The sequence below is a fragment of the Carex rostrata genome, chromosome 8 (assembly GCF_964058835.1).
Source record: "Carex rostrata chromosome 8, lpCarRost1.2, whole genome shotgun sequence".
NCBI classification, from domain to species: domain Eukaryota; kingdom Viridiplantae; phylum Streptophyta; class Magnoliopsida; order Poales; family Cyperaceae; genus Carex; species Carex rostrata.
The window spans coordinates 7179745-7200001 of NC_135925.1; the positions used below are offsets into that span (position 1 = coordinate 7179745).

General features: G+C 35.6%; 1 protein-coding gene across 1 annotated transcript; it reads left to right on the forward strand.

The window, feature by feature from the left end:
- The first annotated feature begins 1588 nt into the window (after nt 1-1588).
- On the forward strand, nt 1589-11058 carry EIN2 (NRAMP metal ion transporter family protein). The gene is made up of 8 exons (XM_078306347.1): nt 1589-1748; nt 2069-2683; nt 3357-3443; nt 3776-3886; nt 6013-6225; nt 6738-6920; nt 7357-10125; nt 10483-11058. The coding sequence occupies exons 2-8, from the start codon at nt 2459-2461 to the stop codon at nt 10783-10785; spliced, it is 3891 nt and encodes a 1296-aa protein (XP_078162473.1). The 5' UTR covers nt 1589-1748; nt 2069-2458; the 3' UTR covers nt 10786-11058.
- Nucleotides 11059-20257: the final 9199 nt, after the last annotated feature.

A 20257-nucleotide genomic window follows, 5' to 3' on the forward strand; every position in this document is an offset into this window, starting at 1 on the left:
ATTTTTGGGGGACTGTTAGCTGCTTCCAAAATATATAGGCCCACTAATCAAGTAATCCCCCCTCCCAAAATAATTTATTTGAATTCTTTATAATTGTATGTACAAATTAAGTAAGTAAATCGCTTCCTTTCTTCAAATTTGTCAATTAGAGTAGTAATTGGAATTAGCTAATGAATTTGAATCTGATTCACTATTTTCTTGCTCCCTCTAACGAAAATTCTAAATCCATGGTTAGGTGTTATACTAAAATATCTTAATATCATAGACAAATATTTAAACTAGCACACTCTGTTTTTGAACTTGTGCTCAAAAGTATTTTAGTGTTTAACTGTTTATGCTGAATAAAAAAATGTAAAAGACAGAGAAAAAAGTTTGTCGTAGAAAAGAGAGACTGAAGAAAGAGTAGTGTAATTAATGATGCCCAAAAAAAATAGAGCGGAGGTGGAGCGGAAATATTTTCACAAAATAAAAATAATAAGTATTTATAGAAAGAGGAGGGTTCAAATGCCTCCATTTTTTGTGCCTCCATCGTGCCTCCATTTTTTAAAACTTTAATAACTCAAGATTTAAAACTTAAAAGTCAAAATAAAACCGTTAGATGTGATCTATGTTATTTTCTCTATGTGCTCATAAAAAATTATTATATTTCAATTTTATTTTTATGTGAATCAATAAGTTCAAAAATCAACATCTAGAAATCATCCAAATTAGTGCATTTTTTACAAGCTCTTGATGACAATCAAAATAAAATTGAAATGTCATAATTTTTTGCATGTGCATAGATAAAATGATGTAGATCACATCCAACGGTTTTATTTTGATTTTTAAGTTTTAAATTTTGAATTATTAAAGTTTTAAAAAGTGGAGGCATGGTGGAGGCAAAAAAAATGAAGGCATTTGAACCCTCCTCTTATAGAAATAGAGCCTGTTGTCCTGTTATATGGATGAGGAGGGTTCAAATGCCTCCATGTTTTTGTGCCTCCAGCATGCCTCATCTCTCTCCTTCATTTTCAAAGTTCAAACAGTCGATCCGAACCGCTCAATCTAACCTCCATACTAAAATATGTTTGAAGACCAAATTTTATATTTTTAGAAAATTTTTTTACTATTTTTTTAGATAGGTACAAAAATACTATTTTTAGATGGTTCAGATTTACTGATTTTGTACCTATCTAAAAAAATAGTAAAAAAATTCCTAAAAATATAAAATTTGGTCTCCAAATATATTTTAGTATGGAGGTTAGGTTGAGCGGTTCGGATCGACTGTTTGAACTTTGAAAATAATGGAGAGAGATGGAGGCATGATGAAGCCACAAAAACATGGAGGCATTTGAACCCTCCTCTGTATGGATAATGTTTTCTCAAAGCTGTAATGATAACGGACTACTACAAGTTACCACTTCCACTTTAGCTTGATAACATAAAATAGCCTTTTGGATGTTTCCTCTTTCCTGTTCGGCAATTAGCTAAGTTGATTATTATGACAAATTTAAGGGTATGCGTGAATTAACCATTAAAAAAATAGAAAATAATTAAGGAAGGGCCGAGAACAAGGCAACGAGGCAAAAAAGGCCATTAGATAGCTCAGCTCAAGTCCTCTCCTCTTTCTTTCTTCCACCTTGCTCTCCCTTTCCCAAGATTGGAGCCCAACCAAAACCACTCCCAATCATCTCTCTCTTTCCTTCTTTCTTTACCTCACTTTCGTGTTTGTCTTCTCGGATTTAACATGTGAGAGGAACTGGCTAAAGGTAAATCCTTCTTTTCTTTTACAAATGGAATCACACTCATTCCTGCGCACAGAGATAAGGTTTTTACTTGATCCAAGGTGTTTCTAAGCTCAGAGGTTCACTTTGTTACTGTTCAGAGGCTGGATTGTTTATCTCAAGTTGCAATCACTGGCGGAACCCCGTTTGACCACAGAATTTATTTGGCTTAGATTGGATCTTTTCTGCAGTCCTCTTTTCCTAAAGTTTTATTGTTAATTTTTTATATATCCAAAAGTAAACCTTATCAGTAGATAGCTTCTAATTTTGGATAGCCCTTTCACCTTTGCATGCTCTTATTTCAGGATAGAAGGATCGGTGTTTAAGCACTAAAGCAACGATAATAGTTAAGGCATTCAATCCAGAAATAGAAAAGCGTTCTTCTGAGTTCATGTGTATTACTAAGGACAAGATATCCTAAAATTCGTAGCGAATAAAGACTCAAATCAAGAGATGGTGCACAAGCTGTAAGGATCCAGCCACATGATCAACCTTCAGAACCTGAAAAATCAACTGAAAATAACCATCTAGCTTCAATCCCCATGTTTTCAGTCAACTACATAGTTACGCTCTAGAACTTTCTCAAGTCACTGCCTGATTTGACATAAAACTCGTTTTATTGGTGTAAAGCTCGCTTTGTTGTTCTTCTTCTTGTTTTTTTTGTTTTTTTTTTCTTCTTCAACCGGTGATTTGAAATGGAGACCGCTATCAACAGAAACCATCTTTTCCCTTCCCTGGGGCCCGCACTAATGATATCAATGGGTTACATTGACCTGGGGAAGTGGGTTGCAGCTGTAGAGGCAGGTTCTCGGTTCGGGTCGGATCTTATCTTGCCATTGCTGTTTTTTAACCTCTGTGCTATCTTGTGTCAGTATCTGGCAACCTGTATCAGCACTGCCACTGGAAAGAACCTAGCCGAGGTACTTTTTTTTTTCCAATATCGATGTATATTCAGAAAGGTAGAAAATTGAGAGAGCAGTTACATTATTCGGTGCTATTAACAGAACAAGTGTGTTGCAGTAACAACTTGAATTTCTTATCTAATGTGAACTTGAACTTCATATTACGAAATTCTCTTTTAGCTTAACTAATTTACTTCTTTTTCTGTATATATGAATTATAGGAATAATTTTGTGTGTGCCTCATAAGACATCAAAATGTCATAGTATAACATTGCAACTATGTCCATGCCCCTGTATAACATGACACCAATCACATGTGGCTATCAGTCTATATTCTTCTGAAATTCCAAATTTGCTGTTATGTGTTGAAAGGTGATAAAAACAGAGGTACTTTGGAAATATTTTGAAGAAAAATGTAGAATGAAAAGTACCAGCATTACTTTTAAGTCATATAGCTGTACATGTGGCATTGTTATGTATGTAGGAGTATAATACATGACATTCTTCTTTGCATGATATACATGATACCTTTTACGTATTGTGAGCTGCGCATTTGTGAGCTGCACATGAAGGTGGTACTTTTCAGAACATTGAATCCAGAACATGGATGAAGGCTTTCCAAATTAGGTAGATGTTACATCACTTGTTGCTTTTTCTTGTGCTAAATAATTGTTATTTTGCATAAAAAAAGATTTGCGAAGAGGAGTATAGCAAGTCGACTTGCATGTTATTGGGAATTCAAGCTGAATTGTCCATCTTGATCTCCAAGCTGGCTATGGTACTTGATGTTGTTCCTCTTCTTTCTCTTCTTCTTTATCACATCACACTGATCTACAACTTGATCTTTCTCCAATCTTAATTACGTGAAATTTAAATTGATAGTAATTGTTCTAAAACTCTGTCACCTTGCTGAATAATTGCTTTTATGCAGTCATGTACCTCATTTTAATATGCACGGTGTGTTTAGTTAAATGTCATTATGATAAAAAAAATACTCAACATGTACCGGAAAACTGCATTGATGTACTATTAAAATTATCACTATAAATTGTGTCAGGTACTATGATAGTTTCAATAAAATGTAATTCTTATTATGTTGGATTATTTCAGGTGCTTGGCATTGCGCAAGCATTCAATCTTATGCTTGGTTTTGATCTCGTGACATGCATCTTTGCCGCGGCTCTTGCCTCTAATATTCTTTCCTTTTTTGTCACCAGTTTGGTATGACTTAATATCCCTTCCCTTGTTTTCTTTTTATAGATAAGTTCTAAAATGGCTTCTATCTTTTATTTTTTAGAGATTTTTTTTTCCAATTTATTCACACATGTGGTTCTGTTTTAATCAAAACAAGCTTCCTTTCATTTTAATTGTTTCATATACTATTACTTGGTCAATTAAAGTATCCTTTGTCTATCCACACAGCTCGAAATTGATAAGATTTTGGTTTATGCTGAATAAAAATTAAAGAGTTTAATACACTACACAATTTGCTTTATTAAAACTTAAAAATTTGTCTTTATATCAGTTTGTGTTTTACACTTCAAATCAATTAAGCAATCATAAGCCTTATATATCAATCACAAATTTGAGCAGTGCTTCTGTGCACCACATTTTGTGAAAGAAAATTCAGTACTTAATTTTGACCATCTGAACAAACAAGGGTTAGTCGGGAACGTTTGCTTTATTTTTAAGACTAGTTCCTAATTTTTAGTAAGAAAATATTCACTAATAAATATGGATTACCTTTTGTCAAAAAGAAAAATATTTTTATATATATATATAGATAGAGATTGGCTAATATCAAATCGATTGTTCCTAAGGTCTTGTGCAGCTAAGTTGTTTTTGAATTTTCATAGTCCAAAAAGTTGATCCAAACTGTTAGATATGATATCTATATTAAAAAAATGTGCTTGGTTCCCAAATTTTACATTTTTTTGAATTATTTTACTCTTTATTAAGCCATATTGAAAATCGTTGATCCAATGGTCCAGTCTGATTTTACTGTTTGGTTAAGCCACCGTTGAATTAGCAGTTTTCAAAGTGGCTTAATAAATAATAAAAAAAATTAAAAAAAATGTAAAATTTGGTCTCCAAGCACATTTTAATATAGAGATCACATCTAACGGTTTGGATCGACTTTTTGGACTTTGAAAATTGAAAAATGACTTAGTTGCATGGGACCTCAGGAACAATTGATTTGATATTACCCAACCTCTATCTATCTATCTATATATATATAGAGAGAGAGAGAGATAAGCTACCATGCTTTGCAAATTAAAGTGGCTGTTTTAATTTGCACTCATATCTCTAGTTTCAAAGTTCAAGTAGTCAATCCGAACTTCTCAACATGTTCTTCGTATTGAAATGTGCTTGGAGAAAAAAATTTACTATTATTTTAGAATTTTTCAAAATCAGTGTTTTCATTAAATAAAAACACTGATTTTGAAAAATTCTAAAATAATAGTAAATTTTTTTCAAAAAAGGTAAAATTTGGTCAACAAGCACATTTCAATACGAAGAACATGTTGAGAAGTTCGGATTGACTATTTGAACTTTGAAACTAGAGATATGAGCGCAAATTAAAACACTCATTTTAATTTGCAAAGCATGGTAGCCTATCCCTCTCTCTATATATAGAGAGAGAGATTCACTTACACCATTTTTTGGTGACACCAGATTACACCTTGCATTTTCAAAACCCAAACAGTCGATCCAAAACGTTCAACACGATGAATATATTAAAATGTGCTTGCAGAAAAACACTTTTCTACTTGTCTAAAAAAATAGTAAAATTTTTTCAAAAAATGTAAAATTTAGTCTCCAAGCACATTTCAATATGGATATCATGTTGAGCAGTTCGGATTGACTATTTGGTCTTTGAAAACAAAAATATGAGCGTGAAGTAAAACAGGACCCTTACTCCGCAACTCACCATATCCCATCTCTCTCTCTCTCTATATATATAAGTATATGTATATGTGTGTATATATATATATTGGATTACAAGAAAATTAATTTCATATCGTTGTAATTGATTTTAGGAAACCTCAATAACAAGTATAATCATCCAATAAAATGAATATGAATAATCAAACAAAAACTTGGTGCACTGGAATAATTTCTCATAAATAGTCTTGCATATCGTTTGTTTGTTTTTTCTTTCTGATAGACATGGGATAAGTGAAAAATGAAGTTCGCCGGTTGGGATGGTGCTACATGACTATTTTATACTTTGCATTTTTGCATCATAGGAATTTTGCAGCAGTTTAGACTATTACATTACTTCAGCTGTTGACGTATAATTTTCTCTTGTTTCCTTTTTTCTATTATTTTTACTTCTTATACAGGAGAAGCAGAAGGCGGGAACTATTTTCACAGGCATTGCAGCTTATGCATTGCTTGGTTATGTGCTTGGGGTTTTATTTAACCAACCCAAGATCCCTCTCCCAGCGAATGTGATGTTTCCAAAGTTGAGTGGTGAGAGCATCTATTCCCTTATGGCTCTTCTAGGGGCAAATGTAATGGCTCACAATTTCTACATCCACTCGTCACTTGTCCAGGTAAAACGACTATGAATTTCTCGGTCCTTGAAAATTTAGAAAAATTGCCTGTCTCCTTGCATTAAGCCTCATTCCTATTTGGCCCAAACCAAATTTCAGTTGTGCAATTCTTTCATTTAAGGCTGCACCCCCTATATTGTACCTTCATATGTACATCAGGATAATATTAGACAAAAGTTCAGAAACAGTTAATAAAAAATGTACTAACATGCTGGTAAATGCTGGCGCCTAAGAAACCAACAATGGTTTTTAATTCATGACGAAGGTATTATTTCAGTCCTTGTTGTTGGTACTCATCAATGAGGATTAGAATGCACATGACAGTTTTGGATCACCAAGCGTCTGACATTGATGTGGATCTTATTGGTTGATAAAAATTTGTTGACATAAGTTTCCATTATATTTCCAATAAGAACTTTACATTATATTTCCAAGAAATTTGTTTAATTCCTCTTCAAGAGGCAAATTCTCATCATTTTTTAATGCAAACCATTTATACTGTTTGCCTGCAGAATCAAAGAAGCCACCCTGTTGCTGCAATAGGTGCCATGTTCCATGACCATTTTTTTACTATCCTATTTATTTTTACGGGGCTGTTTCTCGTTTACTTTATCATCATCAACTCGGCTGCCGTACTTTCTAGCACAGCTGATGTTATTCTTAACGTCCAAGATGTTGTTTTGCTAATGGACCAGGTACCCCCTTTTCCTTTCCCTTTCCCTTTCTCGTATAAGTGTGTGTGTTTTCTTTTACCTTGATAGTATCTTAACTTTTCCATTAAAATGTCACTTTGTGTAGAAGTCTAGTCAGAAGACAGTACAACAGTCGAGTAAAGAAGCTCCTTATAAAGCTGTTTAAAATGACATTTTTAACAGAAGATGTGTTAATTTAGAATCTGCATAGAGATATCAAACATAACAATTGGAAGCAAAATACACTCGGGTAAAATTCAGGGTATATTATCACTAGTACAGTTATGTAGAACTGGATCGGTGTCATTAAGAAAAGATAAGGAAGCAAAATCAAATACAAAAATTGTAGGAGGGTGCACAAGGCGTGTACTTATTGATCTACAGGTATCACATTATGCCACCCTTCTGACTGTTTGTTTTATTCTTTTTTTCTCATCAGGTATTCCCTATGGTACCGCTCCTTTTTCTCTCTATTCTCCTTTTCTCAAGCCAGATCGTCACACTGACATGCAACATAGGTGCTCACATGGTCTCTCGCCACTTCTTTGGTGTAAATCTCTCTCCCGTATACCATCATCTCTTGCTGAACTCTCTTACTATAATACCTGCTCTCTACTTTACAAAATACAATGGTGCCGAGGGAATATACCAACTTCTAACAATATGCCAAGTGGTGCAAGCCATACTTCTTCCTTCATCAGTCATTCCACTTTTTCGGGTTGCCTCTTCGAAGGTTATAATGAAGGCCTTTAAAATATCTTATTGCTTGGAGATATGTTCTGTTGTGGCATTTCTTATGATGCTGTCACCAAATGTTATTTTTCTCACTGAGATGCTGCTTGGAAATAGTGGCTGGATGAACAGCCTGAAGGGGAATGTTGGGAATATTGCAGTTATTCCTTATCCCGTAATTCTCCTTGTCTCATGCCTCTCTGTTGGTCTTGCGCTCTTTTTGGCAGTTACTCCATTGAAATCAGCTAATGATGAGGTGTCAAGTCACAATTATTTGAGTAACCAACAAACCAGTTTTTCTGAGAGAAGGGAGATAAACTCTACAGGAACAAAAAATGTTCATTTTGAGCAAGACAGATGTTTTAGTGGAGACATGAATAGAAGATCTTATGAGTATTTTGAGCCTGTATCTGAAAAGGCTATTGGTGGTGGTGGTACTGATGTCCCTGTCACTACTAGTACCACATCATTACACACTCTGCCCGAGTCAAATTCAGCAGTAAAATTAGTTGACTGGACTGAGTCGATGGGCAAGATTTCTTCCCCTGCTACAGAAGCTTTTACTATGCATAAATGGCGTAAAGTAGACGATGATGATGATGTGGAGACGGCCGGAGTTGTGAAACATCCACCAGCATCCAAGTGCTTTGTTGAGAGAGAGGTGGTTGTAGAGAAAGAAGTTCCAACAGAGAAGGCTGGAGATATGAAACAAAGCCCCGCGCTCAAGACCTTGGTTGAGAGAGAGGTGGTGGTTGAACAAGAAGTTCTCATGGAGAAAGACACAGATGTGAAACAAAGCCCCACAACCCAAAGCTCTGTTGAGAGAGAGGTGGTGATTGAACAGGAGCTTCACGTGGAGGAGCAAAAAGTACCTAAGGAAGTTGAGCAAGGAACCAAAAGTGAAAGTGAGAATTCAATTCCTCAGTCTGAGGAGCAGTCTGTGTTTGATGAACAGCTGTCAGTTAATTCTCTTGCGGTTAAAGATTTTGATTCTGGCAATGACAGCAGGAGCTTGTCACACCTATCTGGTTTGGGTCGATCTGCAAGAAAACAACTTGCAGCCATTTTAGATGAGTTTTGGGGCAATTTATTTGATTATCATGGAAAACTAACTCAAGGTGCTAGCACCAAGAAGCTAGACGTATTGCTTGGTTTAGATTTGAGAATTGTTGGGTCAGGTGACAAAACAGGTTGCAAGACAAGTAATGAACCCATTAAAAATAATGTAATTAGACCAGCTGGTCAGATGTCTAATCTTGATCTGTCTTATGGGTTAAATGCGGGTTCGCCGTCTTGGTCCCAAGGCATGCACTTACCACCCACTAGCAATGGCTTAATGGAACAGCAGAGTGGGAAGCTTTATTCCAATTTTTATTCCTCAACAAGTTATTCTGACAATCAGTTCTATCAGCCAGCGACTATTCATGGGTACCAGCTCGCGTCATACCTCAAAGGGTTAAGCACAAATCGGGGACCATATTCTGGTGCACTGCCTGACCCAATGCAGCATTCCTCTTCACCATATGTTTCAAATGGTCTCAATCTGAGTGACTCGGTTTCAGTTTCGCCATATGCACAGAACATGCTGGGTTCTCCGAGTGCAACATCTGCAGCTGGTTTGCAAAACCCGATATCTTCTAGACTCAGCCAGCTCATTGCAGAGAAAAGATATATTGATTCTTCTCTACTTGATACGAGTGAAACACTGGAGGGGTATACTGGGTATACAAAAAAATACCATAGCTCTCCTGATATTTCTGCCATGATTGCAGCTACCCGTGCTGCTCTGTTGAATGAGGCAAAACTAAGTGCAGGTACTGGTACCATTGGGCCACAGTCGTATTACAGTAGGATGACATCTGATAAGAGCCAATCACATCTTGGGCCAATATCTCGATCAGGGGTTGTTGCTGGTACTGCTGCCAGCACACCTATAGGGTTTGATGAACTTGGTCCACAAAGAACCCAGAGGGACATGTTCTCTACTCAGTCTAACCAGAGTTCAAGCACCAAATCACTCTGGTCAAAACAACCTTTTGAACAGTTGTTTGGCATTGACATGAACAAGGACCCACAGGACTTCACCTATGCAGATGCTCAGAAGAAGCTCCTCCAGTCTCTCCGGTTCTGCATAACTAAGCTGCTAAAACTGGAGGGGGCCCATTGGCTCTTTTCACAGAATGGAGGGTGCGATGAGGAGTTGATTAACCGGGTTGCCGGGTCTGAAAAGCTTTTGTTGGAGAAAGAAGGTACTGTCTTGGATCGTGGATTTGATCAGGTACAACATATGAAGGATGGCATAGATGTTGTACCTTTTGGTCGGCCAGTACCAAATTGTGGGGAGGATTGTGTGTGGAGAGTGGCGTTGGTGGTGAGTTTCGGTGTTTGGTGTATTCGCCGGGTACTAGATCTGTCACTTGTGGAGAGTAGGCCGGAGCTTTGGGGCAAGTATACTTATGTGTTAAATCGCCTCCAGGTAGTATTCCAATTTTTTAAATCTGATCTTTTATTTATTTATTTTTAATTTATTATTATTATTTTTTACTTATTGGTTATAGTAGTGTCCTGTATCCTTTACTGACTAGTGCTCATGAATAAGGGGCAGTGTGCAGCATCTCTCTACCAAATCTAACAATATATCCAATGCTTGAACCACCATGGTGGTGAATTGGAAATCATTAATCAAATAACGCTTGGTGCTTTATTCATTACTGGCTTGATGCCAGCTATACCATTTAACCTTTCCTATTACTCTGTGCTTTTTCAAATTTTTATTGTTAGTTGAGACTACTGAGTAATTTGATCTTCATTTGCTTACATTTATTTGATACAGGGAATCCTCGATCTGGCATTCTCCAAGCCGAGAAACCCGCTGGCAACATGCCAATGCCTGGTGACAACAAATGATACCGAAATACTAACCAGACCACCAGGATTCAAAGTGCCCCTCAAAGCAAATTTCACCACTGCAAACACTGTATTGGAGGTGATAAAGGATGTTGAGTTGGCTGTGTCGAGTCGTAAGGGCCGTACAGGCACGGCAGCTGGTGATGTTGCATTCCCCAAAGGAAAGGAAAACTTGGCCTCTGTCCTTAAGCGGTACAAGCGCCGCCTCTCTAACAAGTCTGCCGCATAGGTGCCTTGTAATTGTAATGCCAAGTAGTGTGTTAGACACTTTTGGTTTAGGGTTTTTGTTCAGATCTTGGATTTTTTCGTTTGAGAAAAAAACGTTTACGGGGATGCCAAAGGAAATTGTTTGTTCCTTATCCCTTCCAACCTTTTTTTTTTTTTTTCCTTTTTTTTCGCATGTATAATGCTTGTAATTTTGTATAAGCGGCTGGGGGAAACAACACGGTGGGGTTTGCCATCCTATGATTGGCTATAAATAAACAAATAGATAGTATTGTCAGTGTTGCGTCCTGATGTATTTTTAAATTATGATGACCCACGTATTTATCTAATTTCATATCTTTATGTTATTTTTCAATCTACCATGAAAAGGAAAAAAGTCCATGCACGTACTCTGTTACACAAATCAAACAGATTAAACTGCAATTATTAGACAAAGATAAGAGAAGGTGCCGGAGTTGAGCAAATCGATTCAATCAAGCACGGACACAGCAAAGAGCTGGTCAAATCGGCAAGAACAGAAAAAATATAGGAGGTAAAGTACTAGTATAAAAATCAGAGCCAAATTAAGGTATACGGGAGAATTATCCTTTGGTCTACTGTCAAAAACAGTGTCTTGTTCGAAATTTAAATGAGAGAATTATTATTACAAGTAGATATTAAATCAACTTATTAAATAGTTGATTGATTTGATCTCTAATTTTTTACTCAAAAAAAAAATAGGTATAGAGATTGACCGAAATTTTTATTAATAAAAAATTAATCAAATAAATATCCATAATGGATAACGAATCTGAGTTTTTTCGAGATATAGGGAAACGTGATAGTTTATAACGTGCTCTAGACGTTATGGACTATCACAGTCAGGATTAACGATAAACTAATTAACACACTTATTAATTAACTAAAAAAAAAATAACCAGACGTGATTAACAATCACATCCAGCAGCTAGGCCCAATTTGAATGAAATGAGAAATCATGCATAGTCATTTGAAGTGGAGCTGGACGTGATTAACAATCATGTCCAGTGTTTGTTTTTTTTTTGCTTTTTTAGTTAATTATTAAGTGTAAGTGCGGAGATTTACGGTTAATCCTGACTGTGATAGTCTATAATGTTCTCTCTGGACGTTATAAACTATCACGTTTTCTCTATATCTCGAAAAAACTCAGATTCATTCTCCATTGTCGATATTTATTTAATTAATTTTCTATTAATAAAAATTTCAGGATAGATCGAGCCAGGCACAACAGATCAAACCAGATAATCGCACAAGAGCAATATGCATGCTAAACTAACAAATTCAAAGCCATCGTACGGACTTGGAAAGTACAGAGGGTAAAGTGCTAAACCCTCGAGCAATAAACACAGAGACGGAAAAGAAAGGGAAGGAGTAAAATGATGTACATTTTATTAATTATGTGTTTAATTATAATTTTTGAAATATTAAACGCAATTACCTTTGAGTTTTTAATATATTAGATATATATTAAAATTATATTGGGTAAAAATGTGTGTTATTGTAGTTTTTGAAAAGAGAAATATGCAATTTATAGTTTTCGAAGGATATATTTGAAATTATGCGAAATTTTATAAAATCATACTATAAGTATTCATTAGATAGCGATTTGATATTTTTTTATTCAAATATGACAACTATAAATGAGATTGACACTTAGGAGGTTAACTGTCACGGATTGAGTAGTTTAGGGAGGTGCGTGCTGACTGCTAATGAATATAATGTATTGCCAAAGATTAATATAGTGTCCTAATGAATATGGTAACCAGTATTGTAAATAACGATATGCGCTTGCTGGACAGAAGGGATATTGGGTATTGTCAAACAATTAGTCAGTATGCGGTCAATTAATTAGAATTATGTGGCCAATTAATTATTTTCATTAAAATTATTCATATATATTTATGATTTATTAAAAATAATTTATTTACCTCATCAAACTTATCAAATAAATTTAATTTAACTTAGTTCTATTATTATAACATTTTTTTGAAGAAAAGTGGTATATACCACCGATTTCATTTGAAATCAAAGCATATCTGATTTAGTACCAAATTGGTACCAAAATCAAATATAACAGGTCCATACAAAAAAACAAAAGTAAAAATAAAAGAATAACAAGTTCACAGAAACAAGCTCACAACTAAGAAAAGTAAAAACATAAGAATCTACTAAAAACACTGAAAGTATATAAAGCTAAGGACTATATATCCAATAAATCTTCATCACTCTCCTCTTCTCCAGACATTGGAGAGGGAGGGTTGCCAGCTCCAAAACCCTGCATATCCTCTAAACTGTCCACTTGGAAAATGGACATTAGAAGGTCCACTACTTGAGCCAATTCTGGACTTCTTACCTCTTCCTCTTGTATTTGATCTGGGAGATCCTTAACATCAGAAGGGAGCATTAGACTCAATTTAAAAAATGAATTATCTAATCGAGATTGACACCAAAAGCTAGCTAATGAAATAATTTTTGTTCCAATAGATTTAATCGGTAGAGGGTTAGCATCATTAAAACAAATTCTATTTCTTTCCAGCCAAATAGTCCATAAAATGGATCCTCTAAGTAGCTCAACCAATAACATATCCTTTAAAGGAATGTATGCATCTAATACCCATAAATCCTCTAAAGATGCACAAGTGAATGTAAAGTTATTATGATCAGCAATCCAATTCCAAATTAATCTAATGTAAGAACAATGTATAAAAAGATGTTCAGTATCTTCAGGTTGACCACAAAAAACACAAGAAATATCACCTGGCCAACCTTTATTAGCTAAATTAATTTTAGTAAGGATTTTATCCCGTCTAACTAACCATAAGAATATTTTTATTTTCAAAGGGATATGCGATTTCCAAATAGAATTGTACTCCTTGTTAGGAATACCCCCATATTCAAGCCATTGATAAAAAGAATGTACAGTAAAATTATCATCCTTGGACCATCTCCAAATCAATCTATCTTCTAACTGATCAGACAAAGTGAAATGCTGAAATCGACATTGTAAAGCATGCCATTCTTCTAAACATACCCCAGTCAACTGTCTTTTGAAAGACAATTGAAGAGTAGAACTATTAAAAGCCTCTGCAACCGAAATAAATCTATGAGATACAATGGAAAACAAATGTGGATATTGATGTTGTAAAGCATGCTCAGAACACCATCTATCTAACCAAAAAGAAGTAGTTTGAGCATTACCTATTTCTTTGTTTAAACCTAAATTAATAACTGGAATATCCTTAAGAATAGATCTCCAGAAGGGAGAGCAAATTGTAGTAGTAGTTCTTGACCCATATTTACTTCTAATTATATCCTTCCATTTACCATGTACTGTATTATCTATAAATCTAATCCACCATTTAGCCAATAACGCCTTATTCATAAGTTTCAAATCTAAAATACCCAAACCACCTTGACTTTTACTCTTACAAACTATCCTCCATTCCACTAAATGATATTTTTTCCTTGTAGAATTACCTCCATGCCACAAGAATTTTCTCCTAATCTTATCTATTCTATGTCTAATTTTAACTGGTAATCTATAAATAGAAAGCCAATATAAAGGAATAGCTGAAATGACAGAATTGAGAAGAGTAACTCTACCTCCTAAAGATAATAAGGAGCCCTTCCAAGTTTGCAATTTTTTCTCAATTTTATCGATAAGAAGTTGCCAATCAATGTCTGTAAGAGACTTATTATTGACCAGGACACCTAAATAGGTAAGAGGTAAAGTAACTACTTTGCAACCCAAAACAGAAGCTAAATCAGCACACTCTAAATCATTCAAATTTAAAGGGTACATCTCACTTTTGTCATAATTAATCTTGAGACCGGAGACATTTTCAAATGCCAAAAGAAGCCATTTAATATTAGCTAAAATATGTCTATCAGCTTTAAGAAATAGTAAAGTATCATCTGCAAAATGTAAATTTAACACATTACCTAAATTAGGAAAATTACCTAAACCCTCTATAAAACCCCCGTTTTGTGCTCTCAACAGAATCTTATTTAACGCATCGGTAACTAAAATAAAGAGAAAAGGGGACAAGGGATCTCCTTGCCTCACCCCTCTTTTACAAGAAAAATATGGACCTAGAGTCCCATTCAGATTAACACAAGTTCGACTACCATCTAAAGTTAATCTAATCCAAGAAATAAATCTAGGACCAAAACCTCGTAATTGCATAACCTCTATAAGAAAATCCCAATTAACATGGTCAAAAGCTTTTTCAAAATCTAACTTAAATAATACTCCTTTCTGTTTCGTAATTTTAATCTGATGCAATACCTCATGAGCACAAACTACATTGTCAAGAATAAATCTACCTTTAATATAAGCTGTTTGTGATAAATCAATTATGGAATCCATAACATTTGAAATCCTATCGGCAAGAAGTTTAGTAATAAGTTTATAACTACAATTGATTAAACTAATAGGTCTAAAATTTCGTACCGTAATGGCATCCTCTTTCTTGGGAATTAAAGTTATTGATGCTAAATTAAATTTGGCTACATCCAACTCATGATTGTAGAATGATGTAAATAAACGAAATAAATCATCCTTAAGAATGTCCCAAAAGGTCTGATAGAAAAGAAAAGACATGCCATCTGGACCAGGTGCCTTAGTTGGATTACATGCAAAAACTACTTTTTTTAATTTCATCTAAAGTAAAAGGTGCCTCTAAAAAACTACATTGATCGAAAGATAAATGAGATGAATTTGACCATAAATCAGAATGCAAAGATATTAATCGTGGAATCGAAGTTCCCATGAGACTCTTATAATAATCCGTAATATGTCGCAAAATAACGGACTGATCATATGACACCACCCCATCAATCTCTAAACAACAAATTGTGTTTTTCTTTTTCCTAGCCGAAGCTACTACATGAAAAAATTTCGTATTAAGGTCACCCTCTAGTAGCCACTTTAATCTAGATCGTTGGTGCCAATATTGTTCCTCCTCTAAATAAATCTTATGTAGATCTAATTGGCAAAGTTTCCAATCATCTAAATTAAGATTAGTTAAACAATTATCCTCTAATTGTTGTTCATAAATCCCTAACTTATTTAACAAATCAGATTTAATTCGTTTCTTTTCACCTCTTACATTTGAGTTCCAACCTCGTAATTTTCGTCGTAAAACACATACTGTTGTGTATTTTAGGTATAGGAATTCTGGATCAATTTGATACACTTTTTCACTTTTAAATTTATAAAACCTTAGTACACAACGATAGGTCGGTTGCAAGCAGACAACCTATCATTGTAGTAAAATAGGTATTGATCCAAAAATAATGGAAAATATTACTTTTTACTAAATTAATTAATAAAAGTAAAACAAGGCTTGTTGCAAATTGATTTTTGTGGGTTCAATATCCGATTGAGAGTTGAAAGTAAAACAAGCAATTTAAACAAATAAATAAAATGAGTTTTGTGATTCAATAAGAGATGAGTCTAGGGGTTATAGGCATACAATCACTTAATCAAATCCACACTTAATTGGTTTTTAAATTCATATTTGCTTTGACGGGGTTTCTAAGCCTAAAGTATTAATAAGGGTCACTTTCGTGAATTAATGATTTGCCTAGACAATTCAGATTTCACGATTAAGTTCTTCACCCTAGCAGTCTAGACCATAAGTGTTATATTCTGAAATTTTAAAACTGAACTAAATTGCTAAATCGATAATTACGCTTAAATAAAACTTTTAATTAAAATTAATGAGCGATCAGATTTTAACTGACCGATTAAAATAAATCTAAAATTTTGAAATATAAATGAATTATAAAATTATGTACATTAAAAATTAGAGATTTAAAAATTAAAGGATTGGTGTAAAGAAATAAATAAATGAAGTTCTAATTTGAAGAATAAATACACGATTTTTTCGTACGAATAAAAGTATATAAAAGTTATGAATTACGTTAATTAATTAAGTATGGAGATTTGAATAGATAATTATACACATATATAAATAGATATTTAATTGAAATCAAATTTGGCGGATTTTAAAATCAAATTATAAAATACATGAAAATATTCGTACGACATTATAAAAATATTACAAAACCTCAATTCGAATTTATAAAGAAACCGTAGTTGTAGATCACACGATCAAGTTATATGCATTTCTAAAATGGTTGAACCCTTTGATCTGATCCCTCAGCACGAATCTTAAAGCTAGGATTTTAAAACTCCAGCCTCCCTTTCCTCTCTCTCCCTGTCTCTCTTTTTGGTCCCTGCGCACCGACCCTACTCTCTCTTCTCCTTCGTTTGCTAATGGAGACGAGAGAGAGAGAGATCCCCCCCTTGGTCGCCCCGTCCCTTCGGTTGTTAGAGAGTGGGTGAGGCGAGATGGCCTCGCCACCTGCTCGGTACGGTGCTATAGCGTGTGGTTTTTCTCTCTTTCTGGGTATATAAACACCTCTGTCTCTCTCTCTTGGGCTTGGCTCTAAAATTTCGCTCATGTGCTGAGAAATCCCTCTCTTTTCCCTTCTTTCTATTGTTCTGGTTTGCTTGTTGTTCCGTCTGGCTTGTTGATCTGGTGCTTGGCTGGTGCTGTTCTGGTGTGTGATGCCCTTTTGCCCTCTCCCTCCTGTGCTAGCTCTAATCGGGTAATTTTTCGAGTCCCTTGTTCAATTGGTCGGATTTCTGCCTTGAGGGATTTGTAGTTAATTATACCTTTTGCTCGGGTTGTTGATTTTCCCGGCAATTGGTGCTGACTTGAGGCTTGTGCCGCGCTTGTTTGCGCCTTACCTGTTCTGTGCTACTCCTTGCCTTCCTCTGTCATTGTCTGATGTGTGTATTGTGGTGCTTGTATGCTTGTATGCTTGTATGCTTGTATGTTTTGCTGGGCTTTGTGTGCTGTTCTGTTGTTGTTGGTTGTGGCCTTGGTTGTTCTGTTTTGCTGGTTTGTTGTTGTGGCTGTTTGGCTTGGTTGCTATGCTGACTTGCGAAGTGCTGGTACCAGTGGTACCAGCCCAGTATACTACCGGTACTGTACTGATTTTGTGTGTATACCAGCCTTTGAACTGACATGGACCATTTTGTGAATTTTGGAAAGTTTAGGGGTTGCTATGCGAATTACCCCTAAATGGTGTAAATAATTTAAGTGAAGGTGACACGGTCCGGCCACGGAGAGATGCACAAGGACACAACTATCACAACTAATAATCACTCAAGAGGAGCAAGCTCAACTCACAGAGGAAAAGAGGAGATAAAACTCAACTCAAATTGATAAATTCGTAATATTTCATATAGTTTCATTACAATCTGACCTTGGGCTCTTATATAGCCATATTTCATCTCTAGATGCTTCCTAACAATTAATACAACATTCAACCACTTTTTCTAATACCAAAATACAATTAATAAACTCCTAAAGACACTCAAAAGACACTCCTAAAATCCCACAAAATAAAACTTGAAAACAGAAAACAAATTATAACTCTCACAGACTCCAACCAGATCAGTTGACTTAACACGCCCTTTAGACCAAGATAATTTATTTTTCTGGGATAAGTCCAAACATGAAAGTTGTAGAACATTCACTTATCTTTCCACAGAATTTTGAATCACCTTAATTGGACCTCGTATGAAGGAGATATGGCCCAAACACTAAAGCCTGTTTTTCTGTCCAGCAAGCTATCAAGGAACGGGCTTAGTTTTGACTCGGGCCAGGATCATCTTGAGCATAAACTAGGTTTGTCTTGGCCAGAGAAGGTTGATAGGACCCTTGTTGTTGAATTGGTCCATTGAAGCGTCCCATATGACATGTCACTGAATGATGAGGTCTATAAGCTTCAAAAGTTTTAGAACAGTGCAATTCGGGCGGTGTCATTCTCCCCTGGTTGAAAAGAACTCGCTCTCGAGTTCGGCTCTTTTTCGTCTGCTCATCTTTGTAAATTTCTTTGCAGCAGTACAACACTTTAGAACTAACACCGTTAAAGAACAATTGGACTGCAATAGATCCTGGGCACATAATGCTAGCAAACCACCATGCTTCCACTACACTACTCCTCGCTTAAACAAATTTTCGGAGCAGGGAAGAGTAAGAACTTGAGCTTGAGCAATGCCGATGTTGAGCTCAAAGCTTGCTTGCACTTGTTTATTTGAACACCAAGTTTTATGTTGAAATTTTTGGAGTTGTGCAATTGTGGTTGAGAAAGAACAAGCCTCCAAGTTTGTCAAGTTGAAAAGAGAAGTGGAGGACATCGGTAAATTACCAACAATGGCATCATCAAAGTTTTTGGGGTTGTCAAAAGTCACACTTTCTGTTTGAGACTTTCCCACATTGGTAAAAATATCATTCTCATCATAGGGATAGTCATCATAGATTGGAGGAGAATCAAATAACATACCGTCATTTTCTTCAACCGTGATAGGCCAATCAACAAGCTCATCGGGATGTTCAAGGTGTTGTTCAACTGAAATGGCTATCTTTTCGTGTGTGGCCCGTTGGAAACAAGTGTTCCTTCGGGTGTGGTGTTGATGTAGAGCCTCTTCATCACATGACACCAAAGAGTTGTTGTCGTGGAAGGGGTTGGTCTTTTCATCTTCTCCACTGGAATTTGCTTCTTTTAAATCACAATGCAAACTATTGTGGTTTTCGGAATGGTTATTTCCCTGTTGAAGGTGAGGTGAAGGAGAAACATTATCGCTGGAGATTTTGTGAAGGTGGTGGTGATAAAAAAAGTCGGTGTAGCTCGCAGATTCGTGCCTCGGCCGGCGGTCTCGACTCTCACGAGTTATGCTTGTGGAAGAACCGTGCCTCATTCGGCGATCGCAATTCTCACAAGTTTTGCTTCTCGAAGATACATGCCTCATTCGGCGGTCTTGGTTTTGATCGACAGCCTCCACTAGAGAAATATGCCATAGGAGTTGTTGGACATGCTGTCTCAACTCGATCATCTCAACGTCTCGTCGGTCTTGGTCTTTATACCCAGGCCGGTTGCGTGTTGCACGATGCACCATCTTCAACCTTGAGCTCTGATACCAAATGACACGGTCCGGTCACGGAGATTCACAAGGACACCAGCGAGTTCAACTAAACATCACTCAAGAGGAGCAAAACTCAACCCAATAGTGGAAAAGAGGAGATAAACTCAACTCAAACAATAAAATTCGTATATATTTAATAGTTTCATTACAATCTGACCTTGGGCTCTTATATAGCCATATTTCATCTCTAGATGCTTCCTAACAATTAATACAACATTCAACCACTTTTTCTAATACCAAAATACAATTAATAAACTCCTAGAGACACTCAAAAGACACTCCTAAAATCCCACAAAATAAAACTTGAAAACAGAAAACAAATTATAACTCTCACAGACTCCAACCAGATCAGTTGACTTAACACGCCCTTTAGACCAAGATAATTTATTTTTCTGGGATAAGTCCAAACATGAAAGTTGTAGAACATTCTCTTATATTTCCACAGAATTTTGAA